Source organism: Amphiura filiformis, chromosome 8 (genome assembly GCF_039555335.1).
Source record: "Amphiura filiformis chromosome 8, Afil_fr2py, whole genome shotgun sequence".
NCBI classification, from domain to species: Eukaryota; Metazoa; Echinodermata; class Ophiuroidea; order Amphilepidida; family Amphiuridae; genus Amphiura; species Amphiura filiformis.
The window spans coordinates 1,388,450-1,415,973 of record NC_092635.1 but is presented as its reverse complement, the minus strand read 5'-3'; the positions used below and the strand labels follow the sequence as shown (position 1 = coordinate 1,415,973).

Below are 27,524 nucleotides of genomic sequence, written 5' to 3'. Positions count from 1 at the left end.
TTGAAACAGTATGCAAGTAACGACTCTGCGAACGAAATAGCGGGACAATCGACTCTACTTGTAGATCTAGAACACGTCACTGGGAATTCCCCATGTGCAAATATTTTGCTGCTCGATACGCGATTTCATATCGGTATACCAGAAAAAAGATCATCATTTAACTAATTTTCATACCATGCCGAGTAAATATTGGAGTTTCCTCAACACATAAATGTCAACTTTTTGTACTCCTTACTTACGGTAATGTTTAAATGTAGGACAAAATAGCGGCGCACATCAACATTTGTGATTGGCACTACTCACAACATTTACATTGTCACGTCGTGTGATCGAAATTTTTCAGAACTTGAACGGGAACTTGAATTTAAGCATATTTTTTAGTATAGGTTAGGGTTAGGGTTTAGGTTAGGGGTTTTAGGAGGTGACGGTTAGAATAGTTAAACCGGGAGTAAGAACTACGTTTGCGTATGCCATGTTATTTGGGGCGCCGTTCTTGTTACAAAAAAAAAAAACATCGCATAGGACATAGCCTGTTTTTCAAAAAAAAAAAAAAAAAAAAAAAGCATAGCACATAGCTTTTTAGCCAAAAGGTCCAGAGACAAACCTTTTTTTTTTTTGGCCCAATGTGTTCTAATTTCGATCTGGTGCACCAAACGAAATTCAAATTTCACGATATCTTTGCTAAACGAATTAATCTGCAAGAATGTTTTTGTACATAAACATTATGTAGCCAGAAGTTTCCAGCGATATAAAAATCTCAACTTGTTTTGAGAAAAGTGGGGGGATGAGGCTGTGGATCACGAAATGCCCTTTTAATACACTGCTCACAGTAAAGTATCTGCATACTTAAATAAGAAGCAATGAGATAGATAAATGTGTTTCACGCATTTTGATATCTTACTTGTCACAATGCGACATAATTTCCTCTATTTGATTGACAAGGGAGATTAAAATATGACAACATTTCCACCTATACTTCCAACACGATAAATAGAGTGCAAAGTCTCAAAGGGTTTGCGACGTTTGCACAGTATTTGTGTGGGACCTGATCTGAATACGAGGAATGTCCTGATGATATCAAATAATTTTGATTTTTCTATTACATTCGCCCCACAAAAAACTGTACATAGGTGGGTGATCGATCCCTTAAACCATCATGCTGCTGTGAGCCCATTGGGCTATTCCATTACAAATCCATACAACTCCTACATAATGGAAGACACTACCTGCATCTTGCACACGGGGAGTGTGAGTTTCAACTGGGGTTAGCCTGAATGGGTGACTCCTTTTAAAATCTACACCCCTGCAAGGGAGTTTAAGGTCTTATATAAGGAGTGTATGGATTTTTATTATCGTGTAAATATTGCCATATCTTGCTAAAATCAAGTATTAGTTTTTTGAACTTATTAATTTTCTCATTCATTAGTGTTTCATTAAGCTTAAGATTACATTTAGTTTGAGCAGTGTATTAATTATAATGTATAAAGCTGTATCATTGAAGGAGGTACATTTGGTTTACATCATACAATCACTTCATTATTCACGTCATCTCTTCTCACGTATTCTTCTTTTATAATGTGCTGGTTTTCCAACAATAAAATGTAAAAAGTAGATAATATTTCTAGTTTTATCTCACTTAAATATAAATTGTAGACTCTATTGTGACGATATTATATTATCCTACGGTCTGTGGATTTCTTCCTTGGGGCCTGGTTTGGAAGCCAAAGTCTGATGGTACTTCATCTGAAAGAGAATGAGAATTCGTGCACATGGAGTAAATGTATCAATAAAAGGACTAATTTTTAACTCCACACGCTCTAATGTAGTTCTATTATATCAGGATGGCAACGATGATACTCAAGTTAATATTTTGTGGCCAAGGACCAATATCTCGTAACCTTGTCCCAAAACTCAATACTAACACTTGCATTTGGGGGGGGGAAATTAAGTTGCTCCGTCCCAGCAAACAAAAAAGAGTGGGACAAATTGAAGAAAACGTTCAATTTGTATATTTTTACTATTTTAGGTCCACTTTCTTGATCGTGAGGTAAGGTATTTGTCTACAAAACCAATGTTCCAACGGGGTGCTTCTGTATGTCAATGTACGGTAATTATGTCATGCTCATGCACGGAGGATCCCAAAAATAATATTTCATTTTATGTGCAAAAGATATCCTAACATTCGATTTGATCTATTTTCTCATATAATGCGCCTTTTCAAATCTACCGTGATAGCATTTCGCATAATTTCAAGTAATGATTATTGTCATCATTTGTATTTGGTGAAAACGGAAAAACTTTACGTTGGCATTTTTATACCCGCTGCATAAATTGCTTGATGATGAATAAATTTTTCTTTTTAATAGGCCTTAAATAAAATGTAATCTTATAGAACTGAAGTTTCAAGGTTCTTTTTTTTCATATACTTACTGTTACATCTGTACGTAAGTCGTGCCCAGATGACTTTTTCTTGTGAGAAACAGAAAAGACCAAGGCGACCACCTCTCATGGAGGTGTCCATTAAGTAGCCTGAGTCAGCCCTCAGTAAGTCTGCTTCATAAAGTTTAACTCTAGAAAGAATAAAAACGTACAAAAATAAAGTTTTACCATCTCAGACATGACATGATAAATTATGATATCTAAAAATTGAATGTATTCACAGAAGAATTGGGCGATAATTTTTTGTTTAATTGATTATGTAAATACAGTCATGGACAAAAGTTTGGAATATTTTTCATTTTTGTATCAAATGCAGTTTTCAATCATATTAAAAACAGATTTATTGTTCTGGAGTTGTGTTCAGTTGAATTTAATTGGAAGATATGAATGTCCTTTGATATTTGCATTACACAGTTTGTCAATTAAACAAATAATTACCTGGGGAAGCGCATTGCAATGGAAGGATCACACAATCGCAACACTTTTTGGCGGTGTCTTTGTATCACAAAATGAGATTAAAGACACTAGCAAACTTTATTGTTAAAACAAAAACTTAAACTCTCACTGTGACATGTTCAGATAAGTCTCTTGCTTGAGAAAACAAGTCTCAATATTTGGTGTGTCCACCCCTTGCCAGCTCAAGGTCATTTACGCGACGTGACATTCCCTCGACCAGGTTTGCCAAGGTCTCTTGTGGAATATCTTGCCAGCAAGCAATGAGAGCGTGTCTAAGTTCCTGCAGGGTGATTGGTTGGTTGTCCATGTTACCTATCCTGCAGGATACTTCTGTCCATAAGTTCTCTATAGGGTTCATATCCGGGCTCAAAGCCGACCAATCCAGGTGTTCTACATTCTCATTTTCAAAGAATTCCCTCACGGGTAGGGCTCTATGTGCCGTGGTGTTGATGATAAGAAATGTGCACTTAAAAACAGGGTTATGCAAAAAATAAAAATATTCCAAACTTTTGTCCATGACTGTATTTCGCTGATTTTGATTTGTTAGTAAAACTGGGAAACTTTCACTTTCAACAAAATTCAAGAAACCGCTATTCGATCTTACCTACAAAAAGGTAGTTTGCTAGATTGACTTCGTGCAAGAAATTTAGCTTCCCTACGATTGTTTGTGAGTGACTGCTTAATAGTTGTTTAAACACACTGCCTGAATATCACCTAACATTACAACACTTCTATATGCAAAGAAACAGATTAAATTAAAGACCCTTTTACAGACACGGTGAATTACATTACTCACCCAATCATACCAACACTGGGTCTGTGTTGGACTTGCCACCTATATGCTGTCTATATGCTGTCTTTGACTCACCTAATCATACCAACACTGGGTCTGTGTTGGACTTGCCACCTATATGCTGTCTTTGATTTCCAGCCTGCTTTATTGGAATCTTGCCATAAAAGTTTGACTTGTCTATCTGTGTCTCCAGTATGCCATAGAGCATTACGCATCATAGAACCTGGACCTGTGTCAGATTTTACTGCCTAATGTGAAAAACCAGAAATAACAATAGAATTATATATAACCTGGAAAAATATTTGTACCGATTTGGTGAAGAGGATACTGCACTGATGAAGGGCATGAGGATGATAAACAATGAAAAAAAGCTGAAAAGTTTGAAGCGGAAATTTGGACCAACAAAAGCCTGAAGTTCAGGCTTAAACCTGAAAATTCTCATGCTTGTATTATTGTCATTGATTTTATCATGTTCGTTTATACCTTGAGTTGAAAGCCAGCTTCAGCAACTGCACGGAATGGAGTAGCCTCCCAGTATGTCTGGGGTTGTTTTTTCCACATGAGTACATAAAAGCTAGCCGAATCTTGATAACCAAAGACAAAACCTGCATAATCATCGTCAGTTTCTGTGTTGACAAAGAATGTCCCCTCGAAGTCTACTCCTTGGAAGGCTTGGTATGATACAGCTAATCCAGGATCACTGTTTACTGTTTGCATAATTTGTTTTCCCTGTAGGAAAAAGAGCAAAATGTTTCAGAGTCAAATGCATATTGTTAAAAAACCGCGGTAAGTATCACCAGGGAAGTAATCACCAAAAAACAATTGTAAACAGTTATGTAATCATGGTAAAGGTGCGAGTATATATATATATATATATATTCCATAAGGGTTGAACTTGGCTTAATACATTACACTACAGTTCTGTTTCGTATGACAGACATTAAAACCCTGTACATATACATATATATATATATATGTATATTTATATTTAAGTTCCCGGTACTTTAGTGATTAAGGGTGCCCACTCTTTTTTAATTATGCAAGAAGCAAATCTTTTGACAATTCTAAACCGACGTCTTTTATTTCAATGAAAATATTAATACTATGTTGGTAGGCTTCATTTTAAAAGTATAAAATGGTTTCCGCTCAGTTTGAGATAGTGCCACATAGCTTTTTGGTGTAAATCAATATATTATCTGCATTTAGTAGTAAGTTTGTGGTGTCAATTACATAAGAATGTTCAAAATACTTATGAATATGAACAGGAAAGCTCGTCCTTTGAATAATTTTTGCAGAGTATGTTAGTGAATGATGAGCATATCATGATTATTGTTTGCATTTTGCAACAACTACTATACCCTTTTCTGTATATGTAATGCATAAATGTTGTATAGCAGCTTCATAACACGTCAAATTCTTACCTGATCAAACACCACCCAATTAGGATCTACTTGTGAATCGCCAATGGGATCTAAAACAATGGTCTGGAAAGTTCTGAAATCTGTGTCATAAATCTTTGGATCCTCTGGACATGCATCATAGGGATCAATGTGACCATCCTTGTCAAAATCATCTTCACAAGCATCGCCTCGACCATCACCTGCAATGTGTTCATCATCACAATGTTATAGTTCATTATTTGTATTATATTTATCCCGTGTGTCTTAATAAACATCTCTAAAAAAGTAACTAACCCACCTTAAATAATGACCATTATTCAATAACGGCCGATTGTATTAAAAATCTGTATGATGCGTTGGAAGCAAAATTTATTTCCGCACATTTTGTCACCTCATTTGTAGCAATTGACTAAATATTAAAGTCACAGCGTACGTTTAAATCAATGTAACCCAAGATATGAAAGTTGCAGCAAATTGTATTGATTTTGTATTCAGTATAATGGAATGAAATCTGAGTGTTTTTGTATAAAAATAAATAAATGTTGTTTGATTTAACGTGCGCTTCAGCTAGGCATGGCCTAATTATCAACACACTTCAACAATTATTCCGCTGCCATTAGGATATATCAGAATCATTTCCGCTTCACCAGACTTAGATTGTGATTACCCCCAGCAGCGCAACATTTTACACCTGGGTGGAGTGGAGCAATTGGGAATTAAGCTTTCTTGCTCAAAGACGCAACACACTGGCCGTGGTGGGGCTCGAACCCGCAACCTTCCGATCATGTATTGTTAATAAATTATTGTATGTAAGTTTCAAATCGGGACCTCACTACATTAAATTGACCGGTGTTTTATTGTTTTCTGGACTATCGTATCAAATGAGGTGTCAAAATGCGCAGAAATAAATTCTATTTCCAACGCATTTTACAGATTTGTAATACAGTTGTCCCTTTTTGAATAATAGGGGGTTAGTTACTTTTTTGAGATGTTTACGTAAATTATTTTTCTTCAACTTATATAGTTTCAAAATTCACGAGCACAACGATATAAATTTAAAGTTTCTAAAATTATGCATATTTTAGAAACAACACCCAAACTATAATGTGCGGGTCCATGAGGAAACTGCAGAAATGATTCGTTACGGATTTTAATGGAAGAGATGTTGTGCAGAAATGTGATTACAGCTAAGTGCCTTCAAAGAAAGGTACATGTGAGCCAGTCATTTGCATAGCCATTAATCCAGCAATAACGAAAGGAATTTCGAGTACAAGTACTCATCCTTCATTAAAAAAAGTATGTCGACTTGCTGAAGTCTGGTTTATGAAACAACATATTTGCCAATGTAATTGGAACAGTATGGAACAAGGTCAAGTGAGTGAATATTGAAAGCAGCACCGTTTTGGAAATTATCATATGTGCAAGGAATTTTGTACGGATATATATTACGCAAGTCAACAGTGTTCTTAGCTGGACAAGTTTGAATGAGGATATAGATCAGTCGATCAGAACATTGAGTGCAACAACACTTTATAATTAACAATGAATAAATATATTAAATCATTGTAATTTGTTGATTTTGTGCATTCTTGTTTAAATGCAAGAATATTGTTCAATCATACTATACTTTTCGTTAAACATTCAAATTTTGTTAACTTATACAAACAGTGTGTTTTGTTGTGCATTCTGAAGTGATTTTTTTGAAAAACATGTATTTTGTTTTTGGCATTGGGTCGTTGCCATCCATAATAATATGGTCTCATTACCACCCTAATGGGTCTACCCATGATGTGAGTGAACGTAATACATTTGGTACTCTGGGGTCGTGGCATGTAATGGAAAATTAAATATTCATTTTATAGCTGACGCTAAAAATATCAAGAATAATCCAAATTAATCGACATAAAAAAAAATTATATGAGTTATAGAAAAGTAAATATAAGTGTCTCAGTATTGCACAAGGTATTAAAAATTAGCACAGGCCGGTCGGCTTGTGAACCTGTAAAGTATGCTGAGGCTTGTGGATCAACGTCTAGGCGTTGTGCCTGTGCGTAGCGCACTATAAATCACTGCGATTTATAAGAACAAATCAGTCAATAGAAGTGGACTGATTTGTCTCCATGGGTTAAGTATAAAGACACGGTCGTAGTATGTGGTTGAAAGGGTATTCAATGAGTGGAATTTAGTCTTAGAGATAGTTGAACCCGTGACCTGCGATTGCAGTTGGAAGTGTTTCTATTGACAATATATACAGAAACGGTCATTTACATCATTAAATACAATATGATATTTGTATTTCATTAGCAATTGGGTGGATCTTACATTTCCCTTATTGTTTTTGACGATGTGCTTTAACTAATTTGAAACTTTGAAGAGTGTTTTACTGTCATTAAGGTATACACCTGGTACAAAAAATTCTATATCATAATATTTCTAAAGGAATTCTTCGGCTAAACCATTTATAAACTATAACACCTGCCTTTCTTTAAACCAACCATTTTTGTTTTATAGAAAAACTTTCACTCCATCTTGTTTTTGAGTTCTTTATACAGGAACTGCATCATCTGGCATGCGTATGTTACTTTTTTCTGTTAACATTGTAAATTGGAGATCTATCTTACCATTAGCATCTTGCTGATCAGGGTTGTAAACAAGCCTGCAGTTGTCAACTGGGTCTAAGATGCCATCATTATCGTCATCATCATCGCATTCATTACCTGGTAAAAGCAGAAGGATGATTCATAGGAAATTACATAGATACGATCTCCGAGATAAAGCCATTCTTTAAAGTGTGCATCATAAAATGTTTTGTGTACATCTTCCTTTAAACAGTTTCAAGGTTACGTCATTTTAGGAGGGTGCTTGCTACATGTAGTAGGAATATTTTCTATTTTGTCCTATCCCGGGTGTTTTGCGCGGTTTTGTCCTTGGTTAAACAAATAAGATGAACAACACACAAGACTTTTCTCAATACAATTTGACTCATATGATTTCATTTCGACACACCATGGCCCCACGCAACCCTTGTAACACATACCCCCACACACACCCACACACCACCCTCATATACCCACACATTAAACTAATATCATGTTGTAATATTTACCAAATCCATCACTGTCGGTATCTTGTTGAGCATTATTTGGTATGTCTGGGCAGTTATCTACATTATCTTGAATACCATCCTGATCCCTGGATGAGAAACATAAATATATACCAAATAAAGCAAGGTATTACCCCGTCACCATAACAGTAGAGTTCAAGAGAAAGTTTGAAATCCAAATCTGTTAATGTTAATGTTAAAGTTTTCAGTCGCAATTGTAATCCAAAGTGCTCAAATTAAGAAATGCTCAAATTAAGAGAGCAAACTAGAGTTGCATACAATATTAATTGAGAACTTATAATAGCATCGTAAGAAAGGATGCCTGCTTTGTTTTATTATTGCATTGTTGTGAATGTTGATCAGTATGAATAAGTAAAAAGTAAGGGGGACTGCCACAATTCTAAAAAGTTCTCGTCGATTAAGGATTCTTACTCCACTGAAGTTCCAACATGTTGAAAAATATGTCAACACAACGATAACATTAGCTGTTATTCTGCAAGCACTTGGGCTGATGATTTGGAAAATTACCAGCTATAATTAAAAACTAGGTTTTTTATCATAAGATTAAAACACATATTGTACCTGTCGTTGTTTGTGTCACAAAGGTCACCCATCAGATCTTCATCCTTATCAGCCTGTAATGCAAGTAAGTAATTTGCAGGAAGTTAACTTCTTTGAAACAGAGAGTAAGTCAGGCGGTATATTTTACCATACATTACATAGTATCATAGATATCTGAATACTTTTAACCTATGCCGACAATTTGGTGTTATTGAAATATTCATGTGTTAGACTAGTGTAAAGATTATTGATAAATTTCTATGCTAGGCTAACTCCCTAGAATAAACCGTAGACTAGTGTAAAGATTATTGATAAATTTCTATGCTAGGCTAACTCCCTAGAATAAACCGTAGAATAAACCGAAAATGCTGTGGATGGAATTTGCCAATCGGCAGAGGTGCATTTTGAAGGAAAGCCGACTCATCTACATATTTTTAAGGAGTGTCAGCTCCCTTTGAATTCCATAAGTTTATGTTAAAATTAGAAACTTGCATGGATTAGCACAAGAAAGACATAAATTACCTGATCTGGGTTGTATTCAAGAGGGCAGTTATCGCACGCATCACCAAAAGTATCACCGTCTTGGTCTACTTGATCAAAGTTTGGTGTGTACATACAGTTGTCGTATTCGTTGAGGATTCCTACAATAAAACAATAAGATATTACTAGATTACTTAATCCATCTCCTTAATAATCCCATAATATGCATGTATTAACGCTCGTATACATGTGTTGCAGCGTCAAAGAGTATGTCTTTGAAAGAGTATGTCCTTGAAACCATTATGCCACAAATTCCTCCCCTCTCATATCACATATTTTCCGGTATATTTGGAGTGTTTTGTAACTTGTAGTAGAGTTCTCCAGTTATTTTTTATTCCATAAACAGTTCTAAACTACCTTTAAAGACTATTTCCCGCTAGATCTAAATAAGATCCAAATGTTTCTTCCAGGAACTCTTTCCATTTGAAGTCAGTTTATAATTTTTCTTATTTCGCTCACAACCTTCGAACAAAAATAACCAAATAATCACCAACGATATTTAGATAGATATCGAAACTAGACACTAATTATCTCGGCATATTTCTCACCATCATCGTCAATATCATCATCGCAGGCATCCCCAAAGCCATCCATGTCGGTATCTTTTTGGTCAGGATTCTTGACAAATCTACAGTTATCACATTTTGTTCCAATTGTATCATTGTCCTGTCGATCGTCCTGGTCGGGGTTAATTCTCAGTGGGCAGTTGTCCTGTCAAATCAAATCAAATGATTGACGAGTTGATTATATCCCACAATGCATAGTGGTAGGATATAAACTACTTTATCATTTTCCTCCCCATGCTTGTGAAATGACCTTCAGCAATTAAGCAGACAGTAAGTTGCATAGCGGAAAGCAACAATGACGTAATTTAGATCCTGACGCTATGTATTATGGGGAATGTACAAATAGCAAAGTAGTTTTGTCACAAAATTATTCTATTTATTCGTGTACAGGATGCACAGTAATAAAAGATTACTTTAATTTCAGCATCAATTTGATTTAATTAGAAGAGTCGTGTTTAAGAAAACAGTACAATTTATAAATCTTACTGGGCCATTTGGTACGCCGTCGTTGTCAGCATCGGGGTCGCATATATCTCCTATTCCGTCTTGATCAGCGTCTTCTTGTCCGCTGTTTGGTATGATGGGACAATTATCCTGTGTGTTCAATATGACATACGAATTGTTTTAAACAACGTGAAATTATTTGTTTAAACCTTAGCAATTAGCGTTAAATACTATGTTTTAAGAAGCAATTACATTCATTATTAACGCAAGTTGACTTAACTTGTCAATGATTAATTGTTGACTTAACTTGTTTAAAAAACTTTGTATTAGAATAAAGTAACGTGTATATTCGTACCTACCACAAATTATTTACAAACCAAACATTGATGAATGAGGTACATATAATTTCAATACTACATAATCTGTAACAATCTTTTGCACCTATTTCATGTGATATAATTACACTTTAACACTCATTTCTTCTTACCGCATTACAGTAGGGATCTTGACAAGGTAATTTGATGTCAGGGTAGCCGTCCAAATCAGTATCACGGCTGCATATGTATCCATTACCAGCCCAGCCTGTTTGGCACTGTCACAAATACAAAGAAATAATATGCATATCGGAAATTAAAGCAGACTATCGCATATGCGTCATTGTACAAGTGTGTTATGGTCAGACGCGCGTAATCTTATCTTCTGTTTGATGTAACAAACAGGTCCACTAAGATGCTGCGACATGCAACTCGCCAAAGTCTGTAAGTGACATCTTTACATAAATTTATATGTTTTCAGTATTAGTTTATTTTGATACTGTTTAATTACTGGATGACGTGAGGTATGTTTGAAATTTTGTTCTAGCATTCAAGTTATAAAACATTCAGAAAGAAGTAACTACATAAAAAAATACATATGAAAAAACATATTAGTGAATGTTCGTTGTCTGATTTTGATACAGGAGAAGCTAACTGACCTTACTCTGACAACTATGTATGTATAACAACTTGTGTTCGATTTACCTCGCAAAAGTATCTGGGTCCACGTGCTACGATGCAATCAGCGTGTTCATCACATGGATTAATTGATCCATCTGGACAAACTCTTCGAGGTACACAACCGTATGTTTGGTTACCAAAATAACCTGGATCACACCCATCGCACCAAAATGAGCCCTGAAAATAGAAATATCATCATCAATTAGTTATAACTTTCGATTTCTTTAGAAAGATTAATATTGACCCAAACCAAATGATATTTAACCAAAAGTAATATTGGGCAAGCCTTGCTGTACTTCCAATAGACTGTGGGAAATGTAAAAAACCTAGTGCTGAAGGGGGACAATGTTAGTGAAATATAGATAATTATGTTAATGATGTGGAAATTATTTTGTTGTTAACTATGGACCTGAATCCTAATATCTATAAAAGACAAAATACAACAACATAATGATAATAAAACAAAATAAATGATGTAATGTAAAAATCTATCTAACGCTTCTACTTACTAGAGTGTTGATACATTTGGAGTTGGGCACGCAGCCACCATTTCTACCGTCTTCGCATTCATTTATGTCTTGGCATAACTGTGAAATAAGAACATAATTATGCTAGATTTAACATTGTAGTTGCCTTTCATAATATGAATAGCTAAATACAAATGTACATTATGTTTGATAATGTTCAGAATATAATTGGAATGTTTTGTATGCTTTTAGCCACAAAGCTAAAAATAAAATAACTACAAATCAGGATAATAATAAAAGATGGTTTGTAATGGATTAATAACAGAAACAAGCAGATTGCTACTAAAGATGCAAATCAGAATTGTCAGCTTGTGATCCTGTAAGTTTTCTGAGTATCGTATACATGGTACATGGACACAAAATCTCACAACTAATTACAACTGCACATTTATGCTGACAAAATTATCTGAAAGTCTCAATTTTTAATAATACTTTAATAACAACTTCAAAACGACAAAAACATATAGCTGGACGAATGATGAATAATTACAAGAAATACAAGAATTCACTATCTACAAACAAGACTATTTATAAATTTAGACATAAAACAATAGTTTGTGTTTTTCCTACTGTACGCGCTGTGGAAATGAAAGCCCAAAGCGTTAAATTACCCTAATATTTCTTAGATATATGATATAAATTAGAAATCTAGCCCCGAAAAGTGGGCCACCTTTTTAAGATGGCCCACTCTCCTCCCCATGCCTATTATCGTTCTTTTCCACAGCACGTATGCATATTCTTCCCTTCAATCCAACCCAGCATCATCCGAGTGAGTCCCCGCACCTGGAACACCACGTCCTGATCGCCAAAGCGATAGAAGAGCAAAGTCGGGGTGTACACCACATTGGGGTCACTGTCCCCACCCCATACCTGTCTCATGCGGCTAGCTTCTTGACGCCCAATACCCGATATAGCTGTTCCTTCGTAACCCGGCGGACAATCAGTACATCGGAAACCTGGTATAGTGTTTTGACATTCAGTGATGGTGGTACATGGGTCGTATTCCGTGCACTGGAAATTAGGATGGAAAACAATATATTTCGGGTATTAATAATGTTACATGTATTATCTATGAATTAATCTTAATATGAATAATGCTAAGTATAAAATATGTGTACATGAGAGTAAAGCAGATCATACCTAAGACCGCTAACTTTTGTTGACATTTGTTGAGAATTAAAGAAACGGTGATCTAAAACCTAAGGAAGAAACGAAATCAAAAGTTGCACTTATGTGTTCTAGTCAATGAAAGTACGACAATGGTTTTAACGTGCTAATCAATGGAAGCACTGCGCTAATTCTCTTGTTCGAGAACGCTTTGTGTGCAAATTTTAAATTAGAATCTTCCTTGGGTTTTTTGGTCGTCTTGTCTTTATTTCCTGAATAATTTCAACGAATGCGAAAGAGGTCTTAAATTCGAGCTAAAGATAAAATGCAGCTATGGCTGCTGTTTCCAATTATGGCATATCTGTCTGTTTAGGATATAGAGGGAGTAAACAAAACTGCTACCTTAATTCTTTTGCTTACTGTACTTTCGAATGTTACAAAACATGGCAATTACGTTAAATGGACTTTCAGATATCCGTAGAGTATAAAAAAAATCTATAAAAAAATCAGATGTCGTTTACAATAGTTGACAGATCAATAAAATACCCACAAACTATTTTCTTTTCAGAAATATCGATAGAATATGACGAAACATAAAAAGTTACGTTCGTCATTGAGATCCTGTTCCCAATTGGATTCACACGGTATTTCATATGCCCAGACAAAAGACATTAACATTTGCGTATCTTAACTTGAGCTTATTCAATGTATGGGTCAGAGGTATTCTAAAAGTTCGAAAACAACGACATGTGTGGGCGAATCCTGTAGGTTGGGATTGGCGGAGCACTAAATTCTGTCAATATATTACATACATAATCTTAATATATACGAATAAACAATATTATTACAAATAAATTTTGGTCCGTACCTCGTTAATATCATAGCATCCATTCCTTGTACCATTGCCTTCGAAACCTATTGGACATTGACCACATCGATAACCTGGATTCTGATTGGGTATATTGGTACACGCCACACCATGAAAACATGGGTTCATTTCACAGCCTGGAGGGCGCACTACTTCAGGTGGTACTATAGAAGGTGATCAAGTTTGATATATAAATCAAGTTAATTTATAATTGCAAAATATCACTAAAGCTTGTATTTATTTATAATCAATATTTTGTTGAACATCATGGATAATAATCATAAAAAAAGATTATTTTGGAATTATAATATAATACTTGTGTCATCAGAGAGTTATTGAAATATGTAACATAATTGTGACAGAAAGTCCGGGATAAAATATCCCAAATCAATAAAAATCTAATTTGAAAAAAGAGCAAAATGGGGGTGACAGCAGTACATATATATTCAACCAGGCGGCGGATGACATGATCGAGCCGGCAACTTGTGAAACCGCCCGGCCGTATGGCATTTTCCAATATACTCGGTTAGTTTTGTTTTTGTTTGTGATATTTCAAGCGTTTTAAAATTTCAAAAAAATCCCATTCAATTACACGGTTGACGATGAAAATTTACTGAATTTAGAGAATGCAATGCGGCCACCACCTGATTCAACAGCCAGTGAGTAGTTGGCCATTTGAAAAAAAAAATCTTATGTTTGCTATATACTTATGTATTGTGTACTGTGCCATTATGCTACCAGGCAATTGAACTAGAGTGGCAAACTGAACATTTTTTTAATTAGGCCTTGCTTTGAATTTATATAGTTTGTATATGCATTACATAATATTGAAATCGTATCACGACAGATCAGTCGGTCTGATGGTGCCTCATGGATATGACGTGATACTGTAGCCATCAAAAATCAGTAAGTCCAGTTGAACAGAATTATAATTTAATACAACTAATGCAAGTTCTGTTACATAGTTCGAACATTATTATATTACATTTCAACAGAAATTCATGCAATAGATAAGCTAAAAGGTAATATGCTAAAACCGCCCTATCTCACCCAAACGAATACATAGACTAACCTCTATGTTCTTCATAGTTGCACAATTCACAACTCGACATAACGTGACTTAATCTTTCTACTTGTTTGCCCTGTAAATAGACAGAAAAGAAGTGTAATTTTATTACCTATTCATTCATATATAAATTCATTCATTCATTCATTCATTCATTCGCTTTGATGTTATCGATTCATGTGGGATCTTTTTTTTCAACGCAAACTCATGTAGAACAATCGGTCGTTTCAGGTAATGAGTTTTATGATTGGTTTTGGTTTTGGTCACGTGGTTTCCTATTATGTTGCCTAAGCTCTTGGCCGATGTTATTACCGATACATTGTCTGTACCCTTTGTTAGAAACTTAAAACTTGTGGAAAGCGGTTTCGGGTTTATTTCAGTTTGTTATATAATCGTGTGACCGCAGAATCACCTTGGATTGAAGTTACCTGATCAAAGTACACAAAAGAAGTGTTTAAATTTCGCAGTGCAATATTCACGAGCTGAGAAAACGAACAGGTCAATCTACATTTGACAGCGTGTTTTAGATCATCAAACAATCCTTGGATCATTTCACTGTGAAAAAATATAGACCATGGAAATATTTCCTCCCGAGATTAGAAAAGAATAGACACTAGAGTAATACACACCTGTTCATTGCATATCGCATGGGGAGGATCGATTGAAGCTATACGACTTCTGATCAGGGAAGTGAAACAGATGGAAGCCGCTCAAAGACTACATCAAAGTGAGAATCATACTAACCGCGATACTAAACAAAAGAAGTACAGGTGGGAGGGGAACAATTGGGCCAACCTGCAGCATGTCTAACATCAAAGTTCCCGCTTAAAAATCAATAGCAGTACGAAGACATGTGCTAAGTCCGAACAATAGGCTATGTTATATTACCGCAATGCATGACTAGTTTTAGAAACAAAAACAGATTTAATAAAATTTAATAAGAATGTTATCATTTTCATTTACAAAAATTTATTAAAGCTATGTTATTGTGAGAAAAGCTACTATTATAATTAAATGTATAATGTTAAATACACTCTCAGATAGCAGTGATAAAACAGAAAATAAAACAAAATACAATTTATTTTACGCAGAATGTAAATAATGTAAATAATACTCTGGAACATTCTTGTCAACAGCAATTTGGGCTGCTACGCGCCAGCAAATAGATGCGATAGATGTAATTTATGTGCTAAATGAGCACATTCATTTATAGTGATAATTAGCGGTTTAAACGTAAATGACTGATTTCCCATATTTAAAATAAAAACATTATTTTTTGTCGATAATAATAAACCTGTAAATAACAAACTGGCAAAAGGCGGTAAGTCAGTTCCACATCAAAGGCCAGCTGACTACATAATAGCTTGGTATATACCATCTATATAATGTTACGTAAATAATTCAATAGAAGTTGGATTGACCAGTTTCCATCTGTCTCACTTCCCTGGTAGGTGGTAGAGGCAAGAGAGATGAAGGAATAACCCTTAATTGCGTTTGGAACCATTGAGATAATTCTACTGATGCCGATAATGTAATTTTCAATAAAATATTTTTTCAATAGCCTACATTTCTTACCTGTTGAGTTATAATAGCTTGCATTGTTTTCATACTATCTGATAAAGATAATATTGAATTGATAAGATCCCTGGTTCCAACAGCTGAAATAAAAAATTAAAATTAAAAATGTAATTAGGTTATGTTTATCGTTATTCTGTCTATTCAATTTATACACACATTATAGGCATGTCTACCAGTGACGATCCAGAGGTAGCCTGGGCAAGTCCCTCCCCCCCCCCCTGAAATTGTCAGGGATACATTGGGGGCGGTAAAGAGTAAAGTGTCATTAAAATAAATGAAAGTGGGACCAAAATTGACATGGGGACAAAATTTTCTCTTTGCCCCTCCACAGTAAAAAGCTGGCTATGCCTCTGCTATCTAGCCAGAGTGCGTACATGCTATTTTATGGTATCGTGTTGGGACTTCAAGTGCCCCATGATACAAAAGGGTTTGTTGGAAAGATAGAAATGTGTTAAATGTATAACATATCAAAAGGTTTGGTCATAAAACCGACTCTCTCAACACTGCATACGCACACAGTTTCCACCCCAATACATCTGATTAAACAAATCCTCCCAAGCAAAAGCCATATGGACCAAACCTTTATTGGGAATAGGGTGGAACAATGCCAATTGGCATGGTCACACAGATTAAATGCATATAAACTATTTTTCACTTGTAGGAATGCATAATTGTCAAACCCCGATAGTTTCCTTCATCCAATCAGAAAGGTTTTTATATCGAACGAAAGCTAATACTTCCCCCTAAAAACACTGTTTTGATTACGTCAACAGATGGCGCAATTCAATGTTTAGAGCAAGGCGAATGTGGTAAATCCTCGTAGGTAAATCTGTTGAAAACGGCCTATTCCAGCACAATTTTTGACCAAGATGTAGGTTTTAAAAGTCAAAACCCCGGTTGATCCTTAAAATATTTTTCAAATTTTATGTTATTAAATGAAAGAGCACACTTATGTTCTCCATATACTATTAATTGCCATGAGCAATGGCCAATTCTCTTTAAATTGCAAATCTTGTGCAAAAAGTTACTATTTTTGCCTCTTGTAATTTTCTTGTGCAGCATGAATATTGATATTAGATCAAACCTAAACAGGTGCTTCGTGACCTTTTCCACGGATCAAAATGACACTCTAAGCAAGGATGATGGGGGCATCGCACCCAACAATATCTTTGGTCAACACATCACGCCCTCAACGCCCATAAAAAGACACAGTCTGATGTGATGAATTGTCAGTTTAATAAAACCACTGCTGTAGTGGTAACACGGCACTAAAATGTGAGTAAAAAATCATTTTCATAGGAATTGTTCAAAATGAACAAAATCCAAAGTTGAAATTAACATTCCTTATGAACTATCACTGAATATTTGTTTATTTTCTTCATAAAAACGTATTTTATAAGTATTTTATAGCATAATCATATAGATGTACGTTCAAAAATAACATACCAACAAGAACACAAAATCAACATAATTTTCTGGAAACAAACCAATTTTGAAAATAACACATCTGAACCCTTTTGACACAAAATGCATGTTTAACATGTAAATTGTTTGATTTATTTTGCATTCAAATACAATTTTAAGTAATGGATTACTTTTTTATTTTGAGTAGATTTTGATTTGCAAAAACATTGCACCAAATTATAACTGTATGCACACACTACACTACACAAATGTATTGCAACATTGCTGAAAACAGAAGAATTCGGATAACTATACCATGTATACGTTGAGCATTGATCCAATATCCTGTCGATTTAACATGACGTACTGCGTGGAAATGGTTCTTTGCATGTGAACTAAGTAAGATTATTAGGCTAATAAATTGGGTGGACGTTTATTGTCATTTGTGGTGACAACGTGCGCCTATTTCAGTGCTTACAATGGCCTAAAGATGGGAATTCGTTTTGAATGTAGAGACAAAGAAATTTTAATCCCAAAAAATGTCCAGATGCCTTTAAAATGGTCACCAAATGGTTTAAGTTATCAGGAAAATAGTTACGTTAGAAGACAAATTTTTTGGTGCGATTCAAGGTCATCGGGCGTATGATGTCACTACAAGTGACACTTTCTACCCCATTTATTTGCCTTGTTTTACCAATGTTGCGATACTTTTGCGTAGTGTGTGTATACCATAAATGTAATATCTCCTCATATTCTAAATTACGCTTTATTTATTACACAAGTATAGCAACATCTTAAACAACATAAGCTACTATAACATGCATTTTAAATGTTTTCAAAATGTCCTTAATAACTTAATATACCAGATATCTGCGAAAGCTATAATTCGTCCAATTTACAAGCTACTGTATCGTATAAATTCATTTGATTCAAAATACATGTAGTCATGGTAGTAGCCAACCAATAATTTCAAAAAGGAAAGTTCTGAATTCAGTTTTAATCCAAAGAAAATATTTTGACATGCCTTTGTTTTCGAGTGCTAAGTAAACTTAAGTTGCAGAAACAATTACATGGATCAGAAGGAGTTACCCAGACTCCAATGATAAATTGTCAAGACACCTTTCATTAACCCCGATATGTTTAAACACTAATTAAATGACATTCAGGTGAGTTCGGTATTGATAATCAACCCCCACAACTTGAGGTCAAATTGTGAACTATGATTATTACATGGAAATGATTGAACTCTGCCATTGGATATGAGACCATTTTCGCTTATATTGACGACGATTACATTTTATCTTGATTCACTACATTTATGAATAGTGGAAAAGTGGCAAATATTTTTAAGTTAAAACAAGATTAAGTAGCATTTTCTTTGGTCGAATACACTGATCACTGATGGGACCAATATTTTACAGGAACTTTGTTGAAAGACCACGTTGACCCATGACCTCAATTTTTACCAACAAAGCAAACTGCATACAACCACTACACTGTTAGCAGCAAAATTGTAATGTGGCGGGAGTTTTAAAGCGAGCATACTGCCAGGTAAGAAACAATGGGAATTGTGATGATGCACGTGCATACTGCCAGGTAATGACGTCACAAGTCAACTCATCTATACATACCCGGTCACTTTCCTTGCAAAATTGCTATTTATTCAGGAAAGCAACTTTTGGGGATTCATCATACAGTTTATAAAGTATGTATATTTTACTTTGGTTTTAGTGTATAACTAGAATTCGGTAAAAATGTCTTGATCATCAAGATGATGCTAGCCGTCTATCTCTACATGTAAATGATTCCACAGTAATCATGCTGAGGTTGCTAGTCTAGGGAGGAGGATGGAAGTCTCACCACCGCATCACTGACTCACACTTCACTTTTTTGCTCTATGAAAATGACAATGAAATGTAAAAAGATATTGAAAGATTTGAGTAAATTTGTGTAAATGAGTTTAGTTTTAGAATATTATATAGTTTATGTTAGTGAAATGTGAGAAAGACACGAGGTGAAATCTTAGTTGAATTTTAAATCCAAACCTATGCACAGTGTGAAAGATAACTTCATAGGGTATCTATCACAAATATAGCAATGGTGCTATGTTACTTGCAGTCATACGTGATTTTACTTCATCAAATAGCGCAATGTTATTATATGGAAATTGCCAAACCACAAAAGTGCATATATGCAGAATTATATTATGAAAGGAGAAATGTTAAAATGGTTTGAATTGTGCCTGGTGATAAATGATTTAAAATTCAACTTATTTTTATTCAACGTATGATTGTGGTAACTATGGATCAGTGCAATTATCTAAAACAGGATAGACATCAATTTACATGCAAAACGTGCATTTTGTATAATCATCAATAAAATACTTAAAAGAAAACTATATAAATGGTTTGTACTTACATAGGTCATCCTGTTGAGTATCGCCACCATTAAATAGGTCTATTAAATCCGGTGGTGGTTCATTATTGTTTCCTCCAATTGAGATATCTCCATTGCCTTGACCAGATCCTGTACATTCACCAAATTGTCTATGAATATCTTCTACTGTTCCACCAAACACAAATGATGGGTTTTGAACCGCTCCATAAAGTGGTACCCTAGGTTGGGAACCGGCATTACCCAAACTAAACGTTGCTTGTTGCACATTATTCTTGTGAAAAGATCTTTTGAGTTTTGTTTCTATATCGTATGATGCTATTTCTTGACAATCTATGTATAATGTAGCCTTATTTTGTGCTTTGACTAAGTCATGAAGACGTAATACTAATATGTGCCAATTTCCATCCATTAAATTCGTTGTAGGAAAAGTAATTGTCTTCGGACCACTGTTTGTTAAGTAAACGAAGTCAACTGTGGAGACAAGAGACATTGTGTTAATGTTGACAGTTATGATTGAGGTTCTGTATTACCAACTGAATCATTAAATATGTTAAACATGGGTTTATAGCTGCTTGGTTATTGGTTGCACTGTTCATGTTAGTTGCAATTTAGACTGAGTATAGCACATGGTCAAAAAATATAGCACATGTCCTATCAGATTCTTTAATGTATCGACTCGTTTAAAACTTCCAAATTTAAAAAAAACATATTTGTACATTAGTGGAGTAATGAATATATTGATATGGGATATCAACGTGGTAGGTACCATCTGTAATAGTTGCCTGGTCTCGTTTGTCGATTGCTCAGTATCAAAGGTTGGTAAGTACAATAGCTGCCAATGTGTAGATGAGACAATACTGTGTCTAAATTGCTAAATGTTCACAGGGCAGCTATTGCACTTACCCACCTCTGGCACTGAGCAATTGATATGTACAATATAGAAAGCAGAAATTGTCAAATATCTATAAAACAGCTAATAGTTATTATCCCGTCTATAGCTTCACAAACATAAATAATAATCAATAATAACTTACCGCTACCATCTCGGTCAAGCAAAACTTCAAAAATATTCAACGACGGATTTGGACCATACGCTCCTAAAAACACGCCCTCAGCAGCCTGAAGTTGAGTGACAAGGAAAATGTCCGGCATAGTGCCGCTCTTTTTATCATCACTTGTACCGCGTAACCTTTTGCGCTAATGTTTTTAAATTTTTCATGGCTATGTCTTCTCTTGCATTAGGTGTGGATTCTAGGGTACCGTCGAAGAAGTTGGTATTTTCTCTCGTGTTGCCGTATGAGTCTCTTAGTGCTTGACCATCCAGGCCAAATACCTCAAATAAATTCATCTCTGTAAATATGGGAAGGAAATATGGTCATTTTCATATACATGTACTATTAGTATACACACACTGGCTGTAAATATTGCAACATCCCAAAAATAGATGTTTCATGTTTAAATGAATTACTTCTCATTTGGGTCCTATCCATGCTACATTATATAATAGCAGTTAATTATGTTCCTCCCATGAAACAATAATATTACTAGTCACATCATAAGGTGATTTTACATAGCCAAGTTACAAAAGTTTAAAAAGGCGTAAGTACAAATCATCTTATAATATGGAGACGGAGAGGCTTTTGGTAAAGAGAATATCAAGGATACTTCTGTATTAGAGCCTTGGATTAGAGCCGAATGATTTATCTGGTAGTGTTAGGGGTCCTGAAAACGGTTAATGTTGTACAGAACTTGAGTAGTGACTGTTAAAGAAAACCATAGGGAAAGAAGATTTCGAAACTTTAACCACGTCATGAAAAATAAGAGCATGTTCATGACGTAAAGCAATGTCCTTTTTGCGTTTATTTTTCCATTTTCATATATTATGACCTAAGGTAAAAAGACTTAATCTATAGTAACATAATTCCTGGGACTGTCCGTGGGGTGACGCACACAATTTTATTCAATTGATTTTTTGCACTATAATGATGTCGTCGTCAGCCTACCATATCTGCAGTATTTAACTTTTAAGGCCTGATATGGACAGCAACAGGACAAGAACGCACTGTTTGGTTTTGAATTGCAAAACGATTGGATTATAACAAGCCAGAGCAATCACATAGAGAATGCACTTTGTAAATTTTGTACGTAGTCTGTACAAATTTGGTTGGTATTGTTTTTTGTGCAGTTGCTAAAAAATAATGTCAAATCAAAAAATATGTACTCTTGAAACGATGTACGATTTGCAAGCACATACAGTAAACCAAATAATTACGATACCAGTTACGTTCACCCCTGTGTATCCTAAACAAAGGCAGATATGTCATAATTGGAACCAACAGCCAATAACCGCATCTTTTAGCTCGAATTCGTTGACATTGTTCAAGAAATAAAGACACAACGATCCAACAACCTAAGGAAGATGCAAGTTTGCCACATGGTATGCCCTATTGATTTGTACACAAAGCGTTCGCGAACAATAAAACTATAGCACCGTGCTTTCATTGATTAGCACGAAAAACTAGCGTGGTGTTTTCATTGATTAGAACACAAAAGTGCAACTTTTTATTTCGTATCTTCATTAGGTTTTGGATAACAGTTAAAGAATACAGACATCGGCTGTTTGTTTACATTTTGACGCATGTGTCTTTATTTAGGATATACAGAGGTGAACACAACTGCTACCTTAATTCTTTTGCTTACTGTATTCCCTTCTTCCAAGCTCTAAAACATTGTAATGTTTATTAAAAATTACTACATAAACAGCTTGTGAAATAGATTCAAAGTGGCTTCATTAATTTAAATGTTTAAAATATTCAATAATGGTCAGGACTCAAATGTGTGTAAAACAATAAGATGAAAATACCTTACAAGCCCTTTTGATGTCGAAGGACTTTTCCTTTTTACATGGTGTCCCGGAAGGGTTTCATCCATGTTCACAATGGATTTTAGTAATACCCCATTTTACCTCCCACTTGAAGAGGCTGGTTCAATGGCCTATATTGTAGTAATTTGATAGTTGGTGGAATGTCATAAGATGAATTAACCAGAGCAAGTGATTGGAACCAGCCTCAATGTCGTTAACAATATATTATCAACTAGAAAAAGACGTGGGATGTCTGTACAAAAAGCATCGTTGCTTTGTGTAAGGAGCAGTATTCCGAACTTGAAAATAAGTCAATGTTACTTTGTCTTGTATATGGCCACATTGTGGTGTTTGCAATACGTCTTGTTCAGATTTTATAAACTTAAGTTTGGACTGACCAACTGATGCTACAAACTGGAGATGATGTTAGGACTACCATCATTTAAAACTCTACTTCATCCCTTAAATAATAATTGTCACTCACCAAAGTACGTGGTTCAAGGTCATTATTTTTGTAATAACTTTTAAAACTCATTCTGTGGCAACTAACCTTGGAATTATCTTTAAGCACAACCTTTTAAAGCTTACAGTCATGCCACAAGCAAATTTTAGGTTAGTTTGCAATAGTTTAAAAACTTATTCCAATCTCGACATGCTGTGTAATGGCCATCATGGCTGTGCTCCTGGGTAGAGAACGTGTCGTGTTGAATTTTCGCCGACTTAGCACCAATATACCTAAAACGCGTTGGATCTACATCTCAACATCACAGCCCATCACAGTTTTTAGCACATGTCGTAGATGTGGTTTTACCTGGTAAAATGTGATGAATTCAAAATATTCAATATTTTACTCCTGATTCTTGTGATAAACAGCCAACGACAGAGTGTGATGTTTAATGCTTACAAGGAGGTTGCGGATTTGGACGGGCACTTTTAGTGGCAAAATTAGCAAACATCTATTGAAAGCGCAACCTGTAAATTCTACATTTTACGCATTCTAATTTCCCACGTGTGGTTAAGTATCCTACAGGTCACAAAGTATAAGTACAATTTTCATTGATAAGTCATAAGAACTAAACCCAAAAATATGATTCGTGTCATTTCACAAAAATGCTATACTCATTTGAATACAACAACACCAATGTTGCCAAACCACGACGCTTTATGTGACACAGTTGTGAGGTATATATGACGATAAACAAGTTGACAAACAATGTGTTTTTGATGATCCAGTTTATTAAGTCATCCTTTGAAAGCACTTTCACTTTATTTTGATCAATATAATTACTTGTTCCTGTCTTTAATTGTTTAAAGTAAAATACTACACGACATAGTTATTTTAAATCTGCCAACTCCAATGTTGGGATGATGGCCTCCACCCCGTTATCTCTACCATGACTAATGAATAAATAGAACAAATACTCCAGAGTACATGTGTGAGTTCATGGACAATCAGGAATCCAGGCAGTTGTTTTTGTACCGTATAAATTAAAGTTTATAACATTTGACCCGGGGGGCATTCAAACTTTCTGAATACGTACCACTTTAAGCTCCTCCTATGTTCAAAAAATTGGTACATTACAAGTGTATTTCAACTGTTATAAATGTCAATTGAAAAATCACCTCAAACCCCTATAAATTTGATAATAACAGAACAATTTTGCATGAAGTCCGAAATTGTGTCCCCCACAAAGCTCAAATACAGCATCCCTAAATCCGCCATTTTAGGCAAATTCACTCAATTATGAGCATCATAATGTAAACTTATGGAAAGCACATTTTCTATCAAACAATTAATTTTGCACCATCTCCCGACACACCCCATTTAGCCAGTGCGCATTATGCAGTCTCCTTCCAGACCAGTCTTAGAATTTTGCGAAAAATAGTCTATAGTAAATGTCAAGTCTGTATATGCATTCCGTAACAAGTTAGTGTTGTCCAAATCATGGAGCCAACTCTATTCTATACACTAACAGCTTTTAAACACCATGACGAATGCTTGTAATGTAGGTTACGGTTTGATTTGACCATGTGCACCTGCTTACACATCTACAAAGTCTACCACCATGACATGCCTTCTCTGCCAACCAGATGGGAAAGCAGAGCTTGAAATATCAGATGGAATTAAAATTGTAATCGTGATGATGTTATTCCAATGTAATTAGTGTATGTCTTCCATGAGGAGGTTGTCGAGTGCGGAAAATTCATAATTAAAAACTGATTTTGCATTTGGTTCGGAGTTGATTTAACGAATAGAAAGTGGGGTTGTCCTTAATATTCTCCTATGGCTATACTATGTATTATGCCCGGGTAGTATAATTTTTGCAGCTTTAAGAGAACGGATATGAAGTTTGGCAAATTCAAAACGTTGGCCAAATTTCAAATAATAACGCTCAACAGGAAAATGTTAGGATTTAAAATGAAACACCCACGTTTCTATTAGATCCTTCAAGACACTGGTCAAAATTGTACCAAATCACAGAATGACATTGATTCCCTATTGTGCTAATAATTTATATAAACAAGATATCTTAATACTGCACTTTTGGAAAATAATCCAACTTTAAGTGAAACGTAAGTCGACTTGTTATTCAGCTCAATTTGGGTAATAATGGACGCAGTTGGCATTTTATAATGTGATAAATACATCAGGTCAGCTGAGGCAACCTTTGTTAACAGTCAATCACAAAACATCATAATCAAATACTAACGAAACTTTCACTAGTATATACCAACCTTAATTTTAGCTTCTTTTTTTTTTATCAAACGACAAATGGTGAGTGAGGTGTGCATACAAGGGTATAAGCCATTTCAGGAATTCTCTCTATTTTCCTAAGGTTCGCTAGCCCTAACGTTTGCTAGTCCCAAACCCGGGTCCCAAACTAAGGTTCGGTAGTCCGAAAGTTATAGCGTTTATAGCATATTGTACTACCGAACTAGGGAACTACTTCCCACGGTTTCGTCATTTAACCTAACATCGATGGTGAATTTGTTGTGTACTCTACTTGACTTATACAAGGTACTTAACCATAAGAAACAAAGAAATCATGCTAAGACGTTAATGATTTATATTGGAACAATTACTGCCAATTAGACGAACAATTAGATCAGGTTACGACATCATGGGAATACGAATTAGGTTAATTACCCTGATTATTGACTAATCGTTTCATACTGGTTTATTCATTGAAATTTGGCAGTGATGACTGGAAATGTGGAAATTAAAGAAGGTCCGAAAATCAAAAGGTGAGAATTAGACATCGCATACGTGCAATAAAATAGATAATTGGTTTTAAAATATTCCACTACATGTATAAAAGTACCTAATTGTATTATCGGGTATAAATTTCCGAAGTTCAACGCTGGATACAGATAAGTAAAATAACCAACAAATGAAAAAAAATTGAATAGATATATTTTTCAATAAGCTTCTTAAGCAAAACATTATCTGGAATAAAATAGATATAATTATTAATTTATATTAATTCATATATGCATTATTGTATATTCCCTACGCAATGTCACTGTTAAGCATAAGATTCATATTTTCCTATTGAGAAATGCATTATCAATCCATTTAGCTTATTGTTCATAAAGCCAATTCAAATAAACAAACGAATTAGGAAATTAATGAAGAAGATAACAATGATTTGGATGAATATAAATGAGACACTAGATAATATTATAGCATGTACCTAATCTGAATTTTCGAAAGAGCTAAAAGAAAAATGAAATAAAGTATCACATCATCACAGCGTCCCAATTAATCATGAAACTTGAACTACCTAAGGGCTGCTCTTAAACAAAGTATAAAACTTTCAAGTATATAAATATAACATTGACATGCAAAAGTTTTGATAGTAAGGTCGTATTGGAGGTAAATGACCCCTGGAGGAAGACGTAACAATAGCTGATGATAAGCACAACACGAGTATAATAATTAGCCTGAGGAATGACAACTATGTTTGTTGTGGAACCACGCCTTATGGATTCAACGTAAAAGCTGTCCAAACAATGAGGAAGAGATTGCTAGCTGGGATTTGGACTTTTGACACATCTATGAGGTATTGAAGATAGGGTGTTAAGGTTTGACACTATTTTAAAGTGTTGCGATTTGGTAGTTCACAGCATTTTGCGAATGGTAATCATCTTTGGCAAAATTTGCATTGCTCATTTCATAGCGAGTGTGTAGGAGAATTCAAATATCACAGATATGTACTTTTGTAAGTCGTGGGGTTCTTGAGTTATGTTGTAGGAGGGCTGAAACACCTGCAACACTTACGTAAACGTACATAACTCATTAACAACGATAAATCAAGCAAGTCTTGAAAGTATATGGCTTGTAAAATGAACTTTTTGCAAAACATCAAAGTGTTAGTTTTCAATAATATATTGATTTACATAATAAAAATCGATA

At 34.9% G+C, this 27,524-nt stretch overlaps 1 protein-coding gene across 2 annotated transcripts in view; it reads right to left on the bottom strand.

The window, feature by feature from the left end:
• Positions 1–698: 698 nt before the first annotated feature.
• Positions 699–27,524, bottom strand: part of LOC140158491 (cartilage oligomeric matrix protein-like) — a 30,268-nt gene continuing 3,442 nt past the window's right edge. Inside the window, exons 3-22 of one of the 2 annotated variants that reach the window (XM_072181588.1) lie at positions 21,279–21,594; positions 20,266–20,715; positions 16,441–16,523; positions 14,872–14,941; positions 13,800–13,963; positions 12,695–12,835; positions 11,807–11,884; positions 11,322–11,474; positions 10,790–10,894; positions 10,345–10,452; positions 9,841–10,003; positions 9,275–9,393; positions 8,774–8,826; positions 8,195–8,280; positions 7,710–7,805; positions 5,110–5,288; positions 4,172–4,417; positions 3,764–3,936; positions 2,431–2,570; positions 699–1,743 (exon numbers count right to left, since the gene is read on the bottom strand). In XM_072181588.1, coding sequence (XP_072037689.1) covers positions 1,676–1,743; positions 2,431–2,570; positions 3,764–3,936; positions 4,172–4,417; positions 5,110–5,288; positions 7,710–7,805; positions 8,195–8,280; positions 8,774–8,826; positions 9,275–9,393; positions 9,841–10,003; positions 10,345–10,452; positions 10,790–10,894; positions 11,322–11,474; positions 11,807–11,884; positions 12,695–12,835; positions 13,800–13,963; positions 14,872–14,941; positions 16,441–16,523; positions 20,266–20,715; positions 21,279–21,396 — 2,793 coding nt within the window. In that variant the 5' untranslated portion in view covers positions 21,397–21,594 and the 3' untranslated portion in view covers positions 699–1,675. The remainder of the gene's footprint in view (positions 1,744–2,430; positions 2,571–3,763; positions 3,937–4,171; positions 4,418–5,109; positions 5,289–7,709; positions 7,806–8,194; positions 8,281–8,773; positions 8,827–9,274; positions 9,394–9,840; positions 10,004–10,344; positions 10,453–10,789; positions 10,895–11,321; positions 11,475–11,806; positions 11,885–12,694; positions 12,836–13,799; positions 13,964–14,871; positions 14,942–16,440; positions 16,524–20,265; positions 20,716–21,278; positions 21,595–27,524) is intronic. The other variant, XM_072181589.1, reaches the window with a different exon arrangement.